General features: G+C 42.2%; 1 protein-coding gene across 2 annotated transcripts in view; it reads right to left on the reverse strand.

The window, feature by feature from the left end:
* LOC146786204 (cytochrome P450 2J5-like) overlaps positions 1-19,529 on the reverse strand; it is a 647,500-nt gene that overhangs the window by 524,454 nt on the left and 103,517 nt on the right. For both annotated transcript variants that reach the window (XM_085635780.1, XM_085635781.1), the window contains exon 2: positions 11,152-11,314. In XM_085635780.1, coding sequence (XP_085491906.1) covers positions 11,152-11,314 — 163 coding nt within the window. The remainder of the gene's footprint in view (positions 1-11,151; positions 11,315-19,529) is intronic.

The raw sequence follows: 19,529 nt of genomic DNA on the forward strand, positions 1-19,529 counted from the left end.
CTCTATGGCACCTGTGGGTGTTCTGTTGTGGCTCTTGGCTGTGTTCCCTTTCATGGTGCAGGTAGTTGTCCTGCTTAACACCTGCAGAAAGCAGGTGTAAAATCCCTGGTGCTAACGTGTCTTATCGCCGGAATTTGTTTCGCATTGCAATTGCTGTGAAAGTTGTGATGTGATTTTCTTCATGTGCAGAACAATATACGAACTGAGCAGTGTATCTCGTCAAGATCCAGCACCTGACGCACTATTCCCAATCAATATAAATACAATGAGATTTCTTAATAGATTTCGTGTGTACACTGTAAGTGCAGCCAATACCTCAGTGCAATACAATACAGGATTTTAGTATTTAGAATAAATCGCAAACGTGCACCTCATGTCTTTTTGCACGGGAACGGCTACTCTCTATTTCATTATCAGCACTTTAACGGAAGTAAAGTTCAGAAAAATCTAAAACACTATTCAGAAGTTGGTGCAAACTGCAGATATCACTAGTATTCCAGCGATAAGTGCCCCAAAATGTAACACCATGGTGGACTCCATCAAATAACAGTAATAAGAACAAGAAAGAGTCACACAGCACTTAAGAGAACAACCAAAAACATTATGAATTTTTTTTTCAAACTTTATTTTTTATAATAATAAATATATAAACGTTAAACTATTTTCAAACTTTATATTTTTATTAACATAAATATAAACAATAAACTAATAAACAAAATGTAACAACCATAATACAAAACAACAAAACGGAACACTCCTGTGGGAACCACGGATGTCGATGACAGACGTGCAAAATCAAAAAGATTGTTAAAAAAAACCAACATGGTATCCTTAACAAAATACCACAAGAAACAAATCACAGATATATAAAATGTATACAGCTAACAAAATTTTATAAGTTTAACTTACAAAAACTGTAATTGTTGCCGCTTTAAAATATTTACCGAATCTGAGGATTTTTTTTTGCAGAAGGCACCACGCCCACAACGTTTTCCTTCAGTGGTGTTGAAATATTTTACTTTTCCCAAGGGGCAAACAAAGATCAATGCCACCTTGGTCACGTGCAAGATTTGCAAAAGAGTTCTGTTGCGAGGGGATCCTAACAAGAAATACTCGTACGGCACGGCAAGTATGATGAAACACCGAAGGACCCTTCATCCAAACAATCTTGCACGAGAAGAGTGCAAACGGATGAGAAACACTCCTATTCTGTATCTGTAAAAAAGAATCACAAATAAATGTATATTAATAACTTTCAAATGTATACTTTTTCATTACTGTACAAACACATTTTATATAAAAACTGACTAAGAAACTATAGCCCTGAACCACAAGTGTGACGATCATTAAAACACTACATGCATAGTGCATACTACTTTGAAGCAGTTAATGCCCTAAAGCCTACCACACTAAAAGACTACATGCTAACTGACTAAATGATTACAGTACTATAAGGAGACACACTGGGTGAGTGACAGGGTGTTTGCTAGAAGAGTATGAATACTAACTAGGGAATTCAAGGAGTGAAACACCAACTGTGTAGGTGATTAGAGGACTGCATCAATACTGCATAGGCATTTAAAGCAGTCCATGTGCTAAGGCCTGGCTCACTGCATGACTACTTGGGTACTGACTGAATGATTAGACTACAACAAAGAGAGTGCCTAGGTTAATTTATTAGTGCTAGGCTTTTCGCACAGGGAATGGATTAGTACTTGGTACTGAATGACTCACTAGAGGAGTGCAAAGGCAGTCACAAGTGCTGGACTGTATGGATACTGACTAGGAAATTGAAAGTGTGAAAGACAAGTATCTAGGTGGTTAGAAGACTGCATGCATAGTGCATAGGGGCTTGAAGCAGTCCATGTGCTAAGGCCTGGCTCAGTGTATGAATACTTAGGCACTGACTGAATGACTAGAGTACTGCAAAGATAGTATCTTGGTGAATTTATAAGCGTTTGGGTTTTAACACAGTGAATGGATTAGTACATGATGCTGAATGGGTCAGTAGAGGACTTCAAAGGGAGTGACAGGGTATTTCCTGAAAGTGTATGGATACTGACTAGGGAATTGAAGGTGAGAAAGACAATTGTGTAGGTGGTTAGAGGACTGCATGTATAGTGGATAACGGTTTGAAGCAGTCCATATACTAAGGCCTGGGTCACTGAATGAGTACTTGGGTACTGACTGAATGATTAGAGTACTGCAAGGAGAGTGCCTGGGTGAATTTATTAGGGGTTGGCGCAGTGAATGGATTAGTACATTATGCTGAATGGGTCACTAGAGGAGTGCAAATGGAGTGACAGGGTGTTTGCTGGAAGTGAACGGATACTGACTGGGGAATTGAAGGAGTGAAAGACAAGTGTGTAGGTGCTTAGAGGACTGCATGCATAGTGGATAGGGGTTTGAAGAAGTCCATATGCAAAGACCTGGCTCTGGGCATGAATACTTAGGCAGTGACTGAATCATTAGAGTACTGGAAAGAGAGTGTCTGTGTGAATTTATAAGTGTTTGGGTTTTGGCACAGTGAATGGATTAGTACATGCTGTTGAACGGGTCTCTAGAGGACTGCAAAGGAAGTGACAGGATGTTTCCTGGAAGTGTATGGATACTGACTAGGGAATTGAAGGTGTAAAAGACAAGTGTATAGTATGTTAGAACACTACATGCATACTGCATAGACATTTGAATGGGTCACTAGAGGAGTGCAAATGGAGTGACAGGGTGTTTGCTGGAAGTGAACGGATACTGACTGGGGAATTGAAGGAGTGACAGACAAGTGTGTAGGTGCTTAGAGGACTGCATGCATAGTGGATAGGGGTTTGAAGAAGTCCATATGCAAAGACCTGGCTCTGTGCATGAATACTTAGGCAGTGACTGAATCATTAGAGTACTGGAAAGAGAGTGTCTGGGTGAATTTATAAGTGTTTGGGGTTTGGCACAGTGAATGGATTAGTACATGCTGTTGAATGGGTCTCTAGAGGACTGCAAAGGAAGTAACAGGATGTTTCCTGGAAGTGTATGGATACTGACTAGGGAATTGAAGGTGTAAAAGACAAGTGTATAGTATGTTAGAACACTACATGCATACTGCATAGACATTTGAAGTAGTCTATTTGGTACTTAGATTCTGACTAAATAATCAGACTACTTCTAGGACAGTGCTTAGGTAAAACTTTAAAATTTTCAGTTCTGCTACAGTGAACAGAATAGTACATGGTACTACACCTTAGTGTCAAACCCTGACTCATTTTATCAATGCATAAGCAAAGACTAGCTTCTAATGCTACTAAAACTTGACAACATAACAGGTTTTAAATTAGTTATCTGTCAGCAAATACACAATGTTACCAAATGCCTCTCTCACAGTGGTTCTCAAATGCACACAGACTCACAGTGTGATTCTACACAACAACCACTATACCTAGAAGTTTACCAAAAATCATTCACTACTGTGGAAGTGGTAAGCAAACTGCACACAATCTTCATATTTCAGGACTGCACTTTTATGTCAAAGCCTGACTCATATAATCAAAGCATAAGCAAAGACTGGCTTCTAATTCTACTAAAACTTCACAACATGACCGGTTTTAAAACAGGTATATGTCAGCAAATACACGATGTTACCAAATGCTTCTCTCACAATCCTTACCCAAATGCACACAGACTCACAGTGTGATTTTAGACAAGCAACACTATCCTAGGAGTTTACCAAAACGTATTCACTACTCTGGAAGTGTTAATGGTACTGCACACAATCTACATATTTAAGTACACAACATCAGTGTCAAAGCATGACTCATTTAATCAACGCATAAGCAAAGACTGGATTCTAATCCTACTAAAACTTCACAACATGACAGGTTTTAAAACAGTTATCTGTCAGCAAATACATTTTGTTACCAAATGCTTCTCTCACAGTGATCCCAAATACACACTAACTCACAGTGTGATTCTAGACAAGCACCACTATTCCTATGAGTTTACCAAAACTCATTTACTACAGTGGAAGTGGTAAAGGAACTGCATACAATCTACATATTTCACGACTACACTTTAATGTCAATGCCTGACTAATTTAATCGACGCATAAGCAAAGACTGGCTTCTAATGCTACTAAAACTTCACAACAATACAGGTTTTAAAACAGTTATCTGTCAGCAAATACACGATGTTACCAAATGCTTCTCTCACAATCCTTACCCAAATGCACACAGACTCACAGTGTTATTTTAGACAAGCAACACTATCCTAGCACTTTACCAAAACTCATTCACTACTGTGGAAGGGGTAAGGGGACTGCACACAATCTACATATTTAAGTACAGCACATCAGTGTCCAGGCATGACTCATTTAATCAACATATAAGCAAAGAGTGGATTCTAATGCTACTACAACTTCACAACATGACAGATTTTAAAACAGTTATCTGTCAACAAATACATGATGTTACCAAATGATTCTCTCACAGTGGTTCCCAAATGCACACAGACTCACAGTGTGATTCTAGACAAGCACCACTATCCCTATGAGTTTACCAAAACTCATTCACTACTCTGGAAGAGTTAATGGTACTGCACACAATCTAAATATTTAAGTACACCACATCAGTGTCAAAGCATGACTCATTTAATCAACGCATAAGCAAAGACTGGATTCTAATCCTACTAAAACTTCACAACATGACAGGTTTTAAAACAGGTATATGTCAGCAAATACACGATGTTACCAAATGCTTCTCTCACAATCCTTACCCAAATGCACACAGACTCACAGTGTGATTTTAGACAAGCAACACTATCCTAGGAGTTTACCAAAACGCATTCACTACTCTGGAAGAGTTAATGGTACTGCACACAATCTACATATTTAAGTACACCACATCAGTGTCAAAGCATGACTCATTTAATCAACGCATAAGCAAAGACTGGATTCTAATCCTACTAAAACTTCACAACATGACAGGTTTTAAAACAGTTATCTGTCAGCAAATACATGATGTTACCAAATGCTTCTCTCACAGTGATCCCAAATACACACTAACTCACAGTGTGATTCTAGACAAGCACCACTATCCCTATGAGTTTACCAAAACTCATTCACTACAATGCAAGTGGTAAGCGAACTGCACACAATCTACATATTTCACAACTGCAATTTACTGTCAATGCCTGACTCATATAATGAATGCATAAGCCATACATGTCTTCTAATGCTACTAAAACTTGACAACATGACATGTTTTATAACACTTATCTGTCAGCAAATACACGATCTTACCAAACACTTCTCTCACAGTGGTTCCCAAATGCACACAGACTCACAGTGTGATTCTAGACAAACACCACTATCCCTAGGAGTTTACCAAAACTCATTACTATGCCAGTAAATACACGATGTTATCAAATGCTTCTCTCACAATCCTTACCCAAATGCACACAGACTCACAGTGTGATTTTAGACAATCAACACTATCCTAGGACTTTACCAAAAATCATTCACTACTTTGGAAGGGGTAAGGGGACTGCACATAATCTACATATTTAAGTACAGCACATCAGTGTCAAGGCATGACTCATTTAATCAACATATAAGCAAAGACTGGATTCTAATGCTACTAAAACTTCACAACATGACAGATTTTAAAACAGTTATCTGTCAGTAAATACATGATTTAACCAAATGATTCTCTCACACTGATCCCAAATACACACTAACTCACAGTGTGATTCTAGACAAGCACCACTATCCCTATCAGTTTACCAAAACTCATCCACTACAGTGCAAGTGGTAAGGGAACTGCACACAATCTACATATTTCAGGACTGCACTTTTATGTCAAAGCCTGACTCATTTAATGAAAGCATAAGCCATAACTGTCTTCTAATGCTACTAAAACTTGACAACATAACATGTTTTAAAACAGTTATCTGTCAGCAAATACACAATGTTACCAAATGCTTCTCTCACAGTGGTTCCCAAATGCCCCCAGACTCACTGTGTGATTCTAGACAAACAACACTATCCCTTGCACTATATCAAAACACATTTCTTCATCCAGAAGTAGTACTACATTTCAGTATAGAAATATAACATAACTCATTTCACAAATTCATAAACAATGACTGGTTTCTAATTCTACCAAAATATGAAAACTGCACAGTTATCTGTCTACAAACACATGAAAAACACAAATGCCTATCACAGAATGGTTTCTACATGCACACACATTGTAGAGAAAAAAAGTACTCCCTACACTTTAGCAGGAAAAATACATTAGTCTGATTAAAATAGTCCACATACATTCCCTCACAATTAAATAACTCATCTTTCAAGTTCTTTTGTAGATTAAGGAGTATATCAATCACTCACCATATTTTCTTGTACAGAATCTCTGCACTGTGCACCTCTCAGCAAAAGCAAAGAATGAAAAAGTTTCCCTTTCATTTTCCACACATATACATGTAAACATCAAATCACAATCCTTCGCACATAAACTCAAAAGCAAACACACATTTCTGTTGGTTAAACATTTCAACCCTTTCCAACTGAAATACATTTCAACCCTTCCCCCAATCTGCCTTCTGCCTGTTACCATAGAAACAGGTCATGGAACACTGCACTGAGCTCACAGGTCACAAGTTCAGCACACAATGTTCCTACACAAGACAGGAAGTGTGCTTGACTTTTCAACATATCAGCTTATCATATATAATGTTCCTTACAATCTGTTTTTGTTAACCAAGAACAATCATAGCTTTAAAAAACAAAAATATACACCCTACCTTTCAGTGTAGAAAGTTGTTATACAACCAATGATTTCTTGTCGTTTTTCAAAAAACGTTGCCGTGGATCCGCGCACCCACCGCGAGAGAATCAATGCCTCCAACGCGATAGGATGCGCGCAACGTGCGCGCATTTCGCCGCTTTTTTTTTTAAAAGGGGGGCCCCAGGGGGTCCCTCTGGGACCCCCTAAGCACCATTAGAGGGTCAGAGTATTTTCACTCTTCCCCCTTTATATGTTTTACGCACTTATTCCCCTTGCTTCTTCAGCCTCGCTTCTACCGAGGCAGAAAATGGCCACCAACAGTTCCTGGTTTCGAATGTAGAGAGACGCTCGACAGCCAATTAGCATTCAGTGCGCGATCGGGAGAGTGCGCACTCCGTTCGGGAGGGTTCGCTACCTCGTGCGGGTACGGTCCGAGGATCCTCCGTGGCCATAGATATCACTAACTTTTTTACTCTAATTTTTCTCAGGAACTACTGAACAGATTCACACCAAATATGCAAAAGGCACGAGTCCGAACTGAGGACTACCTCTTTGCCAAATTTGGTGTCATTCCGTTCAGCGGTTCGGGCTGTAGCTGCGACAACATATCCTTTGGGAAATTGCATGGGGAAAACGCGTTTTGGGACCCCCCTTTTTTCTCGGCCCCCGCTTGACGAATCACCACGAAACTTTCAGGGTAGGAGCGGAGAATTTCGCGAAGATTCGTCAATCGGCGCCAAAGAAATTCCCAATAGAATGTTGCGGATTTCCTATGGAAAATAGGTCCTAACTATAACTATCTACTGGCGACCGCCAGTAGATAATATATATATATATATATATATATATATATATATATATATATATATATATATATATATATAAAGAAAGCTCGCCTTGCAACTCCGCTGGAACAGAACGAGAATGGACTCAAGTAGGTGCTTAAATTGTTTTTATTACAAGCAACACTCCGCCTTGACGCGTTTCGGCAGCTCCTCTGCCTTGATCACATATATATATACACATAGTATTTGATAGGTGCCCTGTGGTCCCTGTGCGTAGGCAGGACTATTCAATACTTATGACTTTGAGTATTACCCTCAAAGAGAACTATGATTACAGGTGAGTAATGTATCCATATTCAACTGCTGGCCTAATAGTACATAATCTCTGCTGTTTAGCCGACCACCTTGTAAATATGAGAGATAATTAACTAGTTACCTGCCAGCCGGCTTAATTGCATCCACCATTGCATTAATCATCTCCATATCTCTACTTACGCCCATGCTTTGGAACACCTTGGCCCTTTTTTAAAAGTGAGTCAAAAACTTGGCTGTTTGATTGTTAGACTCATTCCTTGATGTAGTTGTATGATATCAGTCTTTGCTTTGAGTGCCAGGGCACCTCAGCTGAAGCAGCCACATGCTTGACAAATGCATTTGATTGATTAAGGTAAAGGTTTTGCTCTGAATTCTGCATTGAGGAAACAATAGATGTAAGCCGTCCCATTTTGCAAGGGATAGATGTTGGTAGATGAAACAATAATTCAGGCTCGAGCAGCATAGGCCTGGCAGGACAGGCCTTTCTGGGTTGGGGCCAGATGTCAAAGGCAGAGTCTATGGACTTCACTAAATAGGATTTAAATTAGGTTACAGTGAATGGTTACCAGTCCACACGTTGCTCATCATAGCCCATCATTGTCTATTGTGGTGGGAAAAATTCTAGCCATTGCCCTGAACAGCCACTAATCATGTCCTTTACTTAAAATATTATTTGTTTTTCTTTGTAAAGTGTGAAGCTTTGAAATGTGAAATAATGGTGTGTGATTGTACTACTTTGGACACCCCTAATCTGTATAAAGTGGAGAGTAGTGAAGACTTTGACAGAGCTATTATTTCACACATATATCGAAATATTTACACAAAGACAAGAAATGCAGTGGGGGAGATAAACCAAAAAGAGGATGAAGATAGTTTTTTTTTTTTCAGGTAGAGCATTTACTGTTAGGCTAGCTTTTGAGTTGGGCTTTAAGGCCCCTCATGAATCGAGGTATTGTGGGTCTTGAATTGTGCTGCTTCAAGAATAACAATTGGAAGTCGCACAATCTGAAGTTTCAGAAGGAAGTTTGTGGACTGGTTATATAATTTGTTTCATCTGGATGTTTGAGGTTGTGAGGAGCTGCTAAAACTAAAAAGGTAAAAACCTATAGGTGTTAAGCCCAACGGACCGGGGCCAGGTAGGGCTACGCAAAATTCAGAAAACGAAACAATGAACCCGGCAGAATATCCGGTCCATTTATATGAAGCCCTGATGATAGTCCCAGTACTAATCGCCTGGGTTTTGAAACGCTTTGGCATTTTGGGAGGCATTGAGTTAATTCTGAATGCGGCGAGCGTTGAAGGAAATTATTGGATAAAGGATTGATATACTATTCAGACACTCTTTTGATGCTGGAGTTGGAATAACACATGTGGTTCATAACATTGGATATTTTCATGTTTATTACTAATTTTTGTATATGATGTAAATTTTCCTTAAAAATGTGTTTTGCATCAGATTAATCTATGCATTTATTTGCTGCTTTTGTCATGTTGCAAGCTGTTGCCAATAATTTTTTCACAGTGTCCAAGTCCATTTTTGTCTTTAAGTGTATGTTAATGTGAATTGTATATAAGTGTAAGTTCATGTGTGAATTTGAAAAGTCTGTGTTTCTTTTTCAGTCCAAAAAATAGTTTTGATCAATATTTAAATTAATAAGAAACAGGAATGGTCTAATAAAAATTCCATTTGGGCAGATAAAAGAGTTGACTGTTCGTTACTCCATGAGTAGTAGGAGTGTACGGTAGTACGGAGCCGGGTTCATTGTTTTGTGTTCTGAAAACTAAAAAGGTGGCATGCCATGCAAAACTCCAGATCCAAATATTGGTAATTTATGTATGTCTCTATCGTTACCAGAAGGCAACTAAGACTGTTGATTGTGGGAAGACCTAACTGAGAGTCTATCTGGTAAGGGTGAATTGTGTCATTGCATAACAGTTAGTAGGGGAGAAGTACGGAAAAAGTTCCACCGGTGAGCTACTGAATTAATTAAGGCTACCCATGACATAAGCATCTAACTATGTTTTGTTCACCAGAAAGGAGATTAAATGGAGAATTTTTCCTCAACATAGAAACCTGGTTCTAACGTCAATTGGCATGATCAATGACCCAAGCCACTTGGTTGGATTAAAATGAGGTTCCTGCCACAGGGGGACACTAGCATGCCGTCAGATGGAAAGATGGGAGTGGAAGAGGCAGGAAAGTCCACCATCTGTACTCTTAGAGACTGAAGCCTTTGAGAGCAGAGAGCTGTGCATACCAGAAAGTTGTGAGATAGTCATATTTGCTTGTTTAGAGGAGTATTGTGAGAAAAGAGAAAGAAAAAAAACCTTCTAATCATCCCTAGAGTAATTTTAGAAGAAGCCTAAAATGACATGATATTATAGGGGGTCGTGAACTGTTGCTTGAAGTTGGTTCTGCTAAACTCAGCACCATTGAAACCACCAGACTTTGACTTGTGATTCTCAAGATGTCACTTTTGGAAAGTTGTTGCATCTCATTCTAAAACCAGTTAGATCTGTATTCTCCTGTGATTATAAGTGCAGCTGTTGCTCCTTCAACTGTGAGTGACCATCACTGCAAAATCATGATCATGACCAACAGGAGGTCATGAAGGTCAATCTTCAGGTCTGATTAGATGAAGAGGGCTAAACAAAGTCATGCTGATACGGTGATGTCGGTGCAGTAAGGAATGAGTGCTAAATGAAAACAAGGAAATTGCAAATGCAGTGAAGCAGGAATATACAGTCTGGATAGGTTCAAGGGAGCTTGAGTGAGGTTAGAGTGGCTGAAATACAGGAGGTTGCCAAGAAGAACAGTGAGAATCTGTTCACCAAGCGAAATAATGGCACAATGGTCATGAGGCTCAAATTGTAGTTGCCCACCATCTTGGAGTAGACAGTTTAGTGCTATCAAGAATAGGAGGGCTCTTCTCAACAGTGGCCAACTGTGAAAGTATGTGTTTAGCTCTTGTTTCACTCTGTCTTCACACTGGAGCACAATGATTACATGCTGTTACTTATTTATTTTAGGAAGTTAATAGTGTGTTGACTTTCAGAAAATAAATACATTTAACACAGCCACATTGCCATTTACTGCATGTGGCATTGGCAAAAACTCACAAAATGTAAATATCTGACTAATCACAGTGTAAGAGCAAAGATAGGTCTTGGGATTAGCGAAGAATCAAGGATATAGCAACATGTGTTGACATAAAGGGGATGGATTGGCTGGAGATCCTCCATACAACATAAATTTGCTTTCAGTGTGCTCAGGAATATACCTTTTCCATGTCCAAATGTCTGCACGAAAGGTGTCTGAGGTCGTCCGGACGTTTCCTCTGACTTGGACACCAGCATGTCTCTCACAGCTTCATATCCATTGGTTATAACCAAAGGGGTATGGCCCACCCACAGGGTGAATGTATTTCCGTAGGTCTTTGCAAGCTGTTGATACAAAACACATAAATGGAGTCTCTAAGGATGGGAAACATAAATGACCACAACACATCAAAAAAATTGTTTAACATTACCCTCAAACACTGTCCTATCTCCCTTCATCTGCTGTCTTTATTTAGCAGTCACCTCTACCAACCATCCTAAGTTCAATGTCCTTTGTAAGATGAACTGTGCTAGCAACCAAGCCCAAATGTAGGTTTCCTGAGATTTTTTTTCTCCTTCTTTTTAAGCCACTTTTGCAGTTTGAAGTCACACAGCTGGTTCACCTGTAGTCACCTCAAACTCACAGCCTCTTACCAAAGTTAGTATGTGCTGGCAAGCTGCTTTTGAATTTTGGCCAAAGTCTGACTGTTTGCCATGAGAGTTGGTAGAAAGCAAGCATAGATAAGAGGACAAGGGAACTCTGGATCTGGGCCAGCAAATATGGGAACTTTGTCTTGACCTTCTGCTTACCCAGCTATAAATTAATCAAATCAGGGGCATCAGCTTTGTATGATGCTCAAAGTGCATTAATCATGCTGAAGATGCCTTTAAGACATTTTGGCGGAGAGTCGAGTTGCCAGAAAATAATTTCACGTATCATGCAGTAGGGTACTAGTTACAGGGTCCCAGGAAGATTCCCTAGGAAACAACGCTTCGGATGTAAATATGATAAATATTGAGTCTAATCAGAAATTGATCAACCATGGTCAAAATTGTCAGCTGGATGAGGAAAGGCCTGAATTTGGGGACAAGACAAATACTTGTGAATCTGAATCAAGAAGCAGAGACAAGGAGTTGGCCTAACGGCTAAGGGCGGGCGACCACAAATCTGGGGAGCTGGGTTCGAGTCTCTGCAATGAAGCTGCACATCCTGTGATTCTGGGCAAATCACTTAATCTCCCCGTGCCTAACAAAAAAATGAATGTGTCCTCATGCAACACAACTGGTGTTATGTAAAGCCCTCTGATAGCTTCGGGTCAAGTTTGTGCTATACAAAACTCTGATTAAAAAACATAAAAAATGCTTTAGAGCCAAGATGAACAAGGAAATGGCCATTACTTACTATATGCATTTGCGAGGGGAAAGGTCACTCCTATCAAGAACCTCCCAACAAGAAAATAACCTGCCCTTTTTAACTATTTAAGGGCAACAAGACTTACATATTTCCTGTTCTTTTTTGTGTGCACTCCGTGGACACACTCGTCACAGTGCTAGGGCCTGTGATTCACTTGGGGGTGGTTGGCGCCTGGGCCCGACATCCTCTACATATATATTACATCTAATGCTTGAACCCCATGAGTCGTTATATGAACAGAGTCTGCCATGGGGCTCTTTGTAACATAATGGAATCCTCTTACTATAAATCAGGAGAAACACACACTGAATGTATTATTTCAGTAGCCTAACGGATGTTCTCATTAGGGTTGCATAAAACAGACACTGAGATAACAGACACAGTAATGCGGGTCGAAAATAATCACAGAAGCAATGGAGATGTATGCCATACATCTCCATTGGGTCTGTGATTATTTGTGATCTGAATTGTGCTATGCTGTGCGCACATGCTTGTTTGTACAACTTGACCTAGGAACCAAGGATGATTTATTGTGTCTTTTTTGTTTATTTGTATGTTTATGCACACAATTAGGCACTGCGTCGTCTGCACTTTGTATGATGGACCATTATTTGCATTTGTATTGTAGGAGAATAAACAAAAGTGTTGTGCATTTCCTTCAGGCCCACAGTGTTTTCTCCCTTATGTTATCCCAACTCCACGCAGTATGCTGCCTTCGCTTTGCACACGTGTTAGAATTGGGGATCTCTGGTTGGCACAGGTAGGTACTTGTGACAAGCAGGGACCCTCTCCTCTAGTCAGGGTAAGGGGTTACACTCCTAAAATAATCCCTGCTCACCCTCTAGGTAGCTTGGCACGAGCAGACAAGGCTTATCTCAGATTGTTATAGGTTAAGCATTTGTGACCACATACAGTAACTCAGTGACAACACCACAAATGGACTCCACACTGGGATTATCAAAAATAAGTATTTTATATTAGGCTTAGCACAAGACCAAATAATGATAAAAAGGCCCACAGTACTATTAGCAATAGGCAGTTCTTTGTTACAGCGTTTAAAAGTTCTGTGCGCTTCGTTCTTCTTAGTTCGGCCCGTACGGGGATGAATTGGCCTTCAGAATGAGTCTGTAAGCGCTGCGGACGCTCCGGTGCGAAGCATACACGCTACGGTGCAAACGTACACAGTACCTTAGTTTTGGAGAGTTCGTCACGGACGCTGCGGTGAAAGCAAAGCGTTGTACGCTGCGATGTCCTCCTTTCGCGGTGCGAGCTTACGGCTCGTTGGGGCTCTGAGTTGCGTTGCTTGAGGGGACGGGACGTTGTACGGTGCTTTTGTTCGTTGCGGCGTACGAGCCGTACTGCGGGAGCAGCTTCCAGTCTTTCCTCCCCTTCGATGCGAGCAGCAGCCTTAACTTCAGCGGCAGGGTGCGGTTCGCACCAACCAAGATAACTCGATGAAGCGCAGCGTTGTACGCGGCGAAGTCAGCCAGTCACGGTGCGATCTACGGGACGTAGGACGCGTTGTTTGAGGCGGACAGGCGGGTACGGTGCGTTGCTGGATACGATTTGGTGGTACGAAGCGTAAACAGCTCGCGGCCTCGGAAAATGCTAAAAACAGCGTTTCTAGCAGCGGATTGCGAGGCGGATGAAGTCCACTGGTCCTGGGACTTCGGTCAGGGGGCAAGCTCACTCACAAGCCCTTGGAGATCTTTAAGCACAAGTTGAAGCAAAGTTTCTTTGTAGTCTTTCTCCTCTCCTTCAGCAGCAAGGCAACCACTGCAGGCCAGTCCCCCAGGTCAGGGACAGTACTCCTCTTTACAGCATTCCCAGTTCCTTCTCCTCAAGCAGAGCTTCTTCTTGTCAAGCAGGATCTAGTTTCTTGGGAGCAGGGTCCCAATACTTATAGTGCAATTCTTTTGTTCTTGCAGGACAGGGGGCCTTTGCCCAGTTCAACCCAGTTCTGGAGTACTTTGTTTACCGGACTCTGGCTTCTCCTTTCAGTGTGCAGGGCAGAGACATCAGACGCTCACCAGGGGGTGGAGCCAGCATTGTGGTGGAAAGGTACAGCCCTATTCAGAGTGCAGGTGTACTCCTCCCATCCATCTATATGTAATCTCTCTATTCACCACCGGGCTGCCCCAGCCTGTCTCCTGGAATTCCCCAGCCCTGTCACTCACAGAAACCAGACAGCAGATACACATCCTAGCAGAGGCGGGCTGAATTGGTTAGGCAAGCAAACACCAGCTTTCTAAACGTGGTATTTGCAAACACAGAATATTAAAATAAACTTTACTAAACAATGTATTTTATTATTCTGAGTTCAGGCATACTAAACTCGAATTTCTACCATGTTCCCTGGGTCTGTTAGGATCATAGAATGTAACAATTCTAACAACCCATTCTGGCCTATGGAGAACAGGTAGCCTTACAATAGTGAAAAAACGAAAATGGCTGTAATTCACTAATAGGACATGCCACACACATCAGGGCTTGTCCTACCTTATGCTTACAATGCACCCTGCCCTTGGGCCTACCATAGGGGTGACTAATATGAAGTTAAGGGAAGGTTTAGGGACTGGCAAGTGGGTGCACTTGCCCAGTCAGCATGACTGTACCAGACTGCACGCAGGTTCTGCAATGGCAGACCCTAGACACATTTTACTAGGCCGCTTCTGTAGGTGGCACAAACAGTGCTGCAAGCCCACCAGCAGCATTTGTATTTACAAGCCCTGGGCACTCCTGGTGCACTTTACTGGGGTCTGACAGTAAACCAAATAAGCCAATCATGGAATCCAACCAACATATACATTTTATACAGGGAGCACTTGCGCTGTGGCACTGGTTGGCAGTGGCACAGTGCTCTGAGCAGCCAACACCAGCAAAAACACATGAGGCACAGCAACAAAAAGTTGAAGGGAGACTCACGCCAAGGTGCCAGGTCTAACAACACGTTACAAAAGAACAAGTTTGTTTTTGTGCTACACTTTTATTTTACAAATAGGCTGCAAATTGTTGTCGTTAAGTTCATGAGCTGGGACTTAAACAGAACATTTCATACAAGGTCTAAAAATAATATGCTCTGTTTTCCCTGTAGTCAGACACTAACACATAGCCATAATAGAAAAATCCAGCTGCTGTTTTGAACATGCAACTCCTATCATAAGAACCAGAATTTGTCGTTTTGAAAATAGAGAGGACACATTCACACAAAGCAAAGGTCCTGAGACGAGAATGAGCTCATTGCGTGAAATGTAGAAGAACTACCTATGTATGCCAGGTATGGGGTCACCCATTAATCACAGAGATCTATAATATATCACTGTGCTTTAATCGTTAGGGTATGTTTTAAATATTTTTTTTATTGATAAGCTGTTGGCCATTTCAAATAGTTACCACAATCATTAACAGTGGACATGAATGCACTTCTAATATGCTCATTGCATTGACATTTTAATTTTGTGCGATAGCTTAGACCGTGCCCTCCCGCCGACTTGTACACCATACAGCAACACAATACCCTCCTCATTCCCCGAATTGCATTTCCTGTAGCCGACATCTGGCATATCCCATGTACATTAAGAGGTGGCGAGTTGGGATTATGAGAGCCATGTTACATCCCATCATGGGAGTGGAGTGTCCACAGTCGTTGCAGCAAAGGAGATGTCACAACGTCGGAGTTAGGATATGAATGGCTCCCATAAGTCATGGGGGCAGCGGCTCCCCTGCAGCATCAGGTCCCAATATGCAGCTAATTGTTCATGGCAATATGCAATGGCTATGAGCCAACCATGGGATCTAGGAGCTCGCGTTCTCCCCCAATGCATTGCCACCTGACGCTTTGCAAGGAGGAGTAGTGGCGCGACCAGTAACAGGACTCCCGGGCCACATCTTTAACATATCCCAATAGCCCCAATAATGGTGAGAATGTGACAGACATCCTTATAATTTCTTCTAGTGCGTGAAAGACCTCGCCCCAGTAAGCTGTAATTTCAGGACAGTGCCATGCAAGGCGTATAAAGTCTGATTGCGTTGTATGGCAGCGCAGGTAGTGGGAGTCAGTAGCCAGCCCCATCCGAAATAATTGTACCGGTGTAAGATACAGTCTATGTAAAAATTTAAAATGGATCAAGCGCAATCAGTAATTGGGAGGCAGCAAAACGACTATTGCACGTTGGACATGATGAGTGCTAGGTCTGCATTCCAGGCCTTGCGTGTCTTTGGAGTAGTCACTGGCGCGGTCTGTTGTATGTGTCGAAAAAGAGATGTTATCATCTTGCGCTGTGAGGGAGTTGTGTATATGTGTTCCAGGGCTTGCTGTGTCCTTGGAGGGGCTGGAAAGGTGTCATGAAGTGCGCAACATGTTGCCGTATTTGGAAATAGAGAAGAGAGTCTAGTGGCGCTAGTGTAGCATGGCTGGATGCCCCTGGGGAGTCAAGGAATTGACCGTCTGGGTGCAAGTCTGCAAACGTGTGGCTGTCTAACCTTTTTGCACGGCTAATTGCTCCATTATCCTGTAGAGGAGGCAGTGAGGGGTGATTAGCTACTGGGACCGATGGGGCAGAGAGCTGTTTAGTGCCAGCGTGCCTCCTGAGGCCCTCCCATGCCCAGCGCATACATTGTGCAGTGGCAATGCCTGGGCCAGGCGATTTGTATAGAAGAAACAATGCTGTGGCTAGTGGCCAAGGGGAAGCCCTATCCGTCTTGATCGCGACATGGGGCTGGAAGGGTGTGGGGTGGGTCCAATAATATAAGAAGTGTGCCTGAGCACACAACACGTATAAATAAAAATCACGTGCACCTAATCCACCCTGTGACTGTGGTAATGTTAATAGTTTGTATTTCACCCGCGGCTGCTGGCCAGCCCATATCAGCGTAGTCAAGTTAGATCAAAGTCGCTTAAAGAAGCTAATGGTGAGTGGGATTGGAATATTCACAAATAAATAAAGGAATTTGGGTAGCACTTCCATTTTTGTAATGGCTATACGCCCTGCCATAGACAGGGTTAATTTAGAACAAATCGGGATTCGCTCCTCCAGCCAATTCATGGCCTTTCCGAAATTACACTGCCTTAGCTCTTCGATATTCCTGCTTACCAGTATGCCTAAATATTTGACTGGGCCCTCATCCCACTGTAGTGTGTAGTCCAGAGTGAAAGGGGCAGTCCCTTTTGTCAGGGGGGAAGGATAGATTTCGTCCAATTCACCTGCATGCCAGAGAGGTCGCCAAATCGGACCACTTCCCGGATAGGGGTCTAAATTGATCTACGGTTCTCTTACATACAAGGTGACGTCATCAGCATATTAAGATATAATGAGTCCCGAGATGTATATCCCAGCCCTCTGTTGGCATGATGCTGCTGTAGCTGCTCTGCCAGGGGATCCATGGCTATGGTGAAAAGTATGGAGAAAGAGGGCATTCCTCCCTTGAGTCCCCCGTGACAGGGAAGGGATCTGAAAGTAGTCGATTGAGGCGTACTCGGGCAGTGGGTATTTGTGCAATAAAGGGGGAACCTAGGCCAAGCCTCTGCAAAAAAGGGAAAAGATAATCCCACTCCAGTGAGTCAAAAGGTTTGGTTGCGTCAAGTAGAACTGCCCTGCTGGGGTTGGTGGATGCAAATACTGCTTGATTGAAAATAGAGTTTGGAGATTCTGGGCCGTTGACCTTCCGAAACGAAGCCGTACTGATCCGATCTGATCATCACCGGTAATAGCAGTTGAAGTCGGTTTGCCAGTACTTTGGTGAATATTTTGTTATCAGTGTTTATTAGGGATAATGGCCGGTAAGAATCACATTGATTGGCCGATTTATCGGGTTTAAGCAATGTGATTATGACAGCTTCTCTCAGGGAGGGGGGCAGGACGCCCTCTTCCATAGAATCTTGGTACGTGTCCAGTAATTTAGGTGCTAAAAGCTGGGAGTACTCTTTGTAAAAAGCAGCAGGCAGGCCGTCGAGGCCAGGAGCCTTATCAGGGGAGAGGCCTGCAACTGCAGGACTCGCTATGGGGATGGCAGAGTAAAGCTCCGCGAAAAAGGCGACCATGGTTTGTAAAATGTCAGTGGTATTAGAATGATTTTGACTTTACGCGTCTAAAAAGGCAGATATATACGTTGAAGCGTGGGGTTTCTGAAGAAGTTGAGCAAGGGTTCTACCTAGCCTGTGCCCCTCCCCATACCTACGGGCATGAGATTCCTTATCTAGAAAATGTGTTTCCTGAAGAGCTTCTTCCTGATATGCGGCCATATTATCTTGGATACTGGGAAATATGCCTGGATCTTCAGTGTGGAAGAAATTGGTTTTCGGATCTGTAATATCAGTCTCGGGTTTCACCAGTTCCACAAATAGATATAAGAATACCATGCTGTTTAGCTAAGCAAATGCCACTTATAACAGTTTTAAACTCGCACCAGAGTACTGAGTGAGAGCTTACCTCAGCCCGAAGTATTCTAGTATAGCTGCGTGTATCTCTGCTCTAAAGGCGGCATCCCGGAGAGCTCGCTGAGGCTGTCGCCACGCGAACGCACGAGGTAAAGTGTGTGGGGCCTGAAGGGTTAAGAGTACTGGGGTATGGTCTGAGAGTGTATGGGAAAGGTGAGTGACAGACTATAGGGTGGTTAAATAATATTCCTGTTAATATGACATATTGGCCGTCTGTGTCACTAATCCACTGAGTCGTTTTCCAAGCAAGGTCCTTTCGTATGAGGACACATATCCCTTGCGCATAATTTGAATAAGTCAAAGTGTACAACTTCCACCAACCCGGGTAAGCAAGTTTGGAAGACATGCCCTGGATAAGTGTGTTTCTTGGAGTAAACAAATGTCGATTTTCTGTCTGGTCAAGTAAGCATGTACTAGTCGAACCTTCCTGCCATCATTTAGCCCGCGTATATTCCACATAAGGAAATTAACCGCGGCCATTCACTTCAACTTTGGAGGAAGAAATGAGGATCTTGTAGCAAGGAGGTCACAGCTTGTGTGTGTGTTTGTTGTCTCATTATCTGATCCATGATAGTGACAAATGCTAAGGCATTCATGTTGAGATGCTGGCCAACAAAAGTTTCAAACATTTCTACCCCCCTCCCACCCAAATCCCTAGGAAGTAACTTACCGCCCTCCCCCAACCCGCACCAACCTCCCAATCAGGTTGT

Source organism: Triturus cristatus, chromosome 11 (genome assembly GCF_964204655.1).
Source record: "Triturus cristatus chromosome 11, aTriCri1.1, whole genome shotgun sequence".
Classification (NCBI taxonomy): domain Eukaryota; kingdom Metazoa; phylum Chordata; class Amphibia; order Caudata; family Salamandridae; genus Triturus; species Triturus cristatus.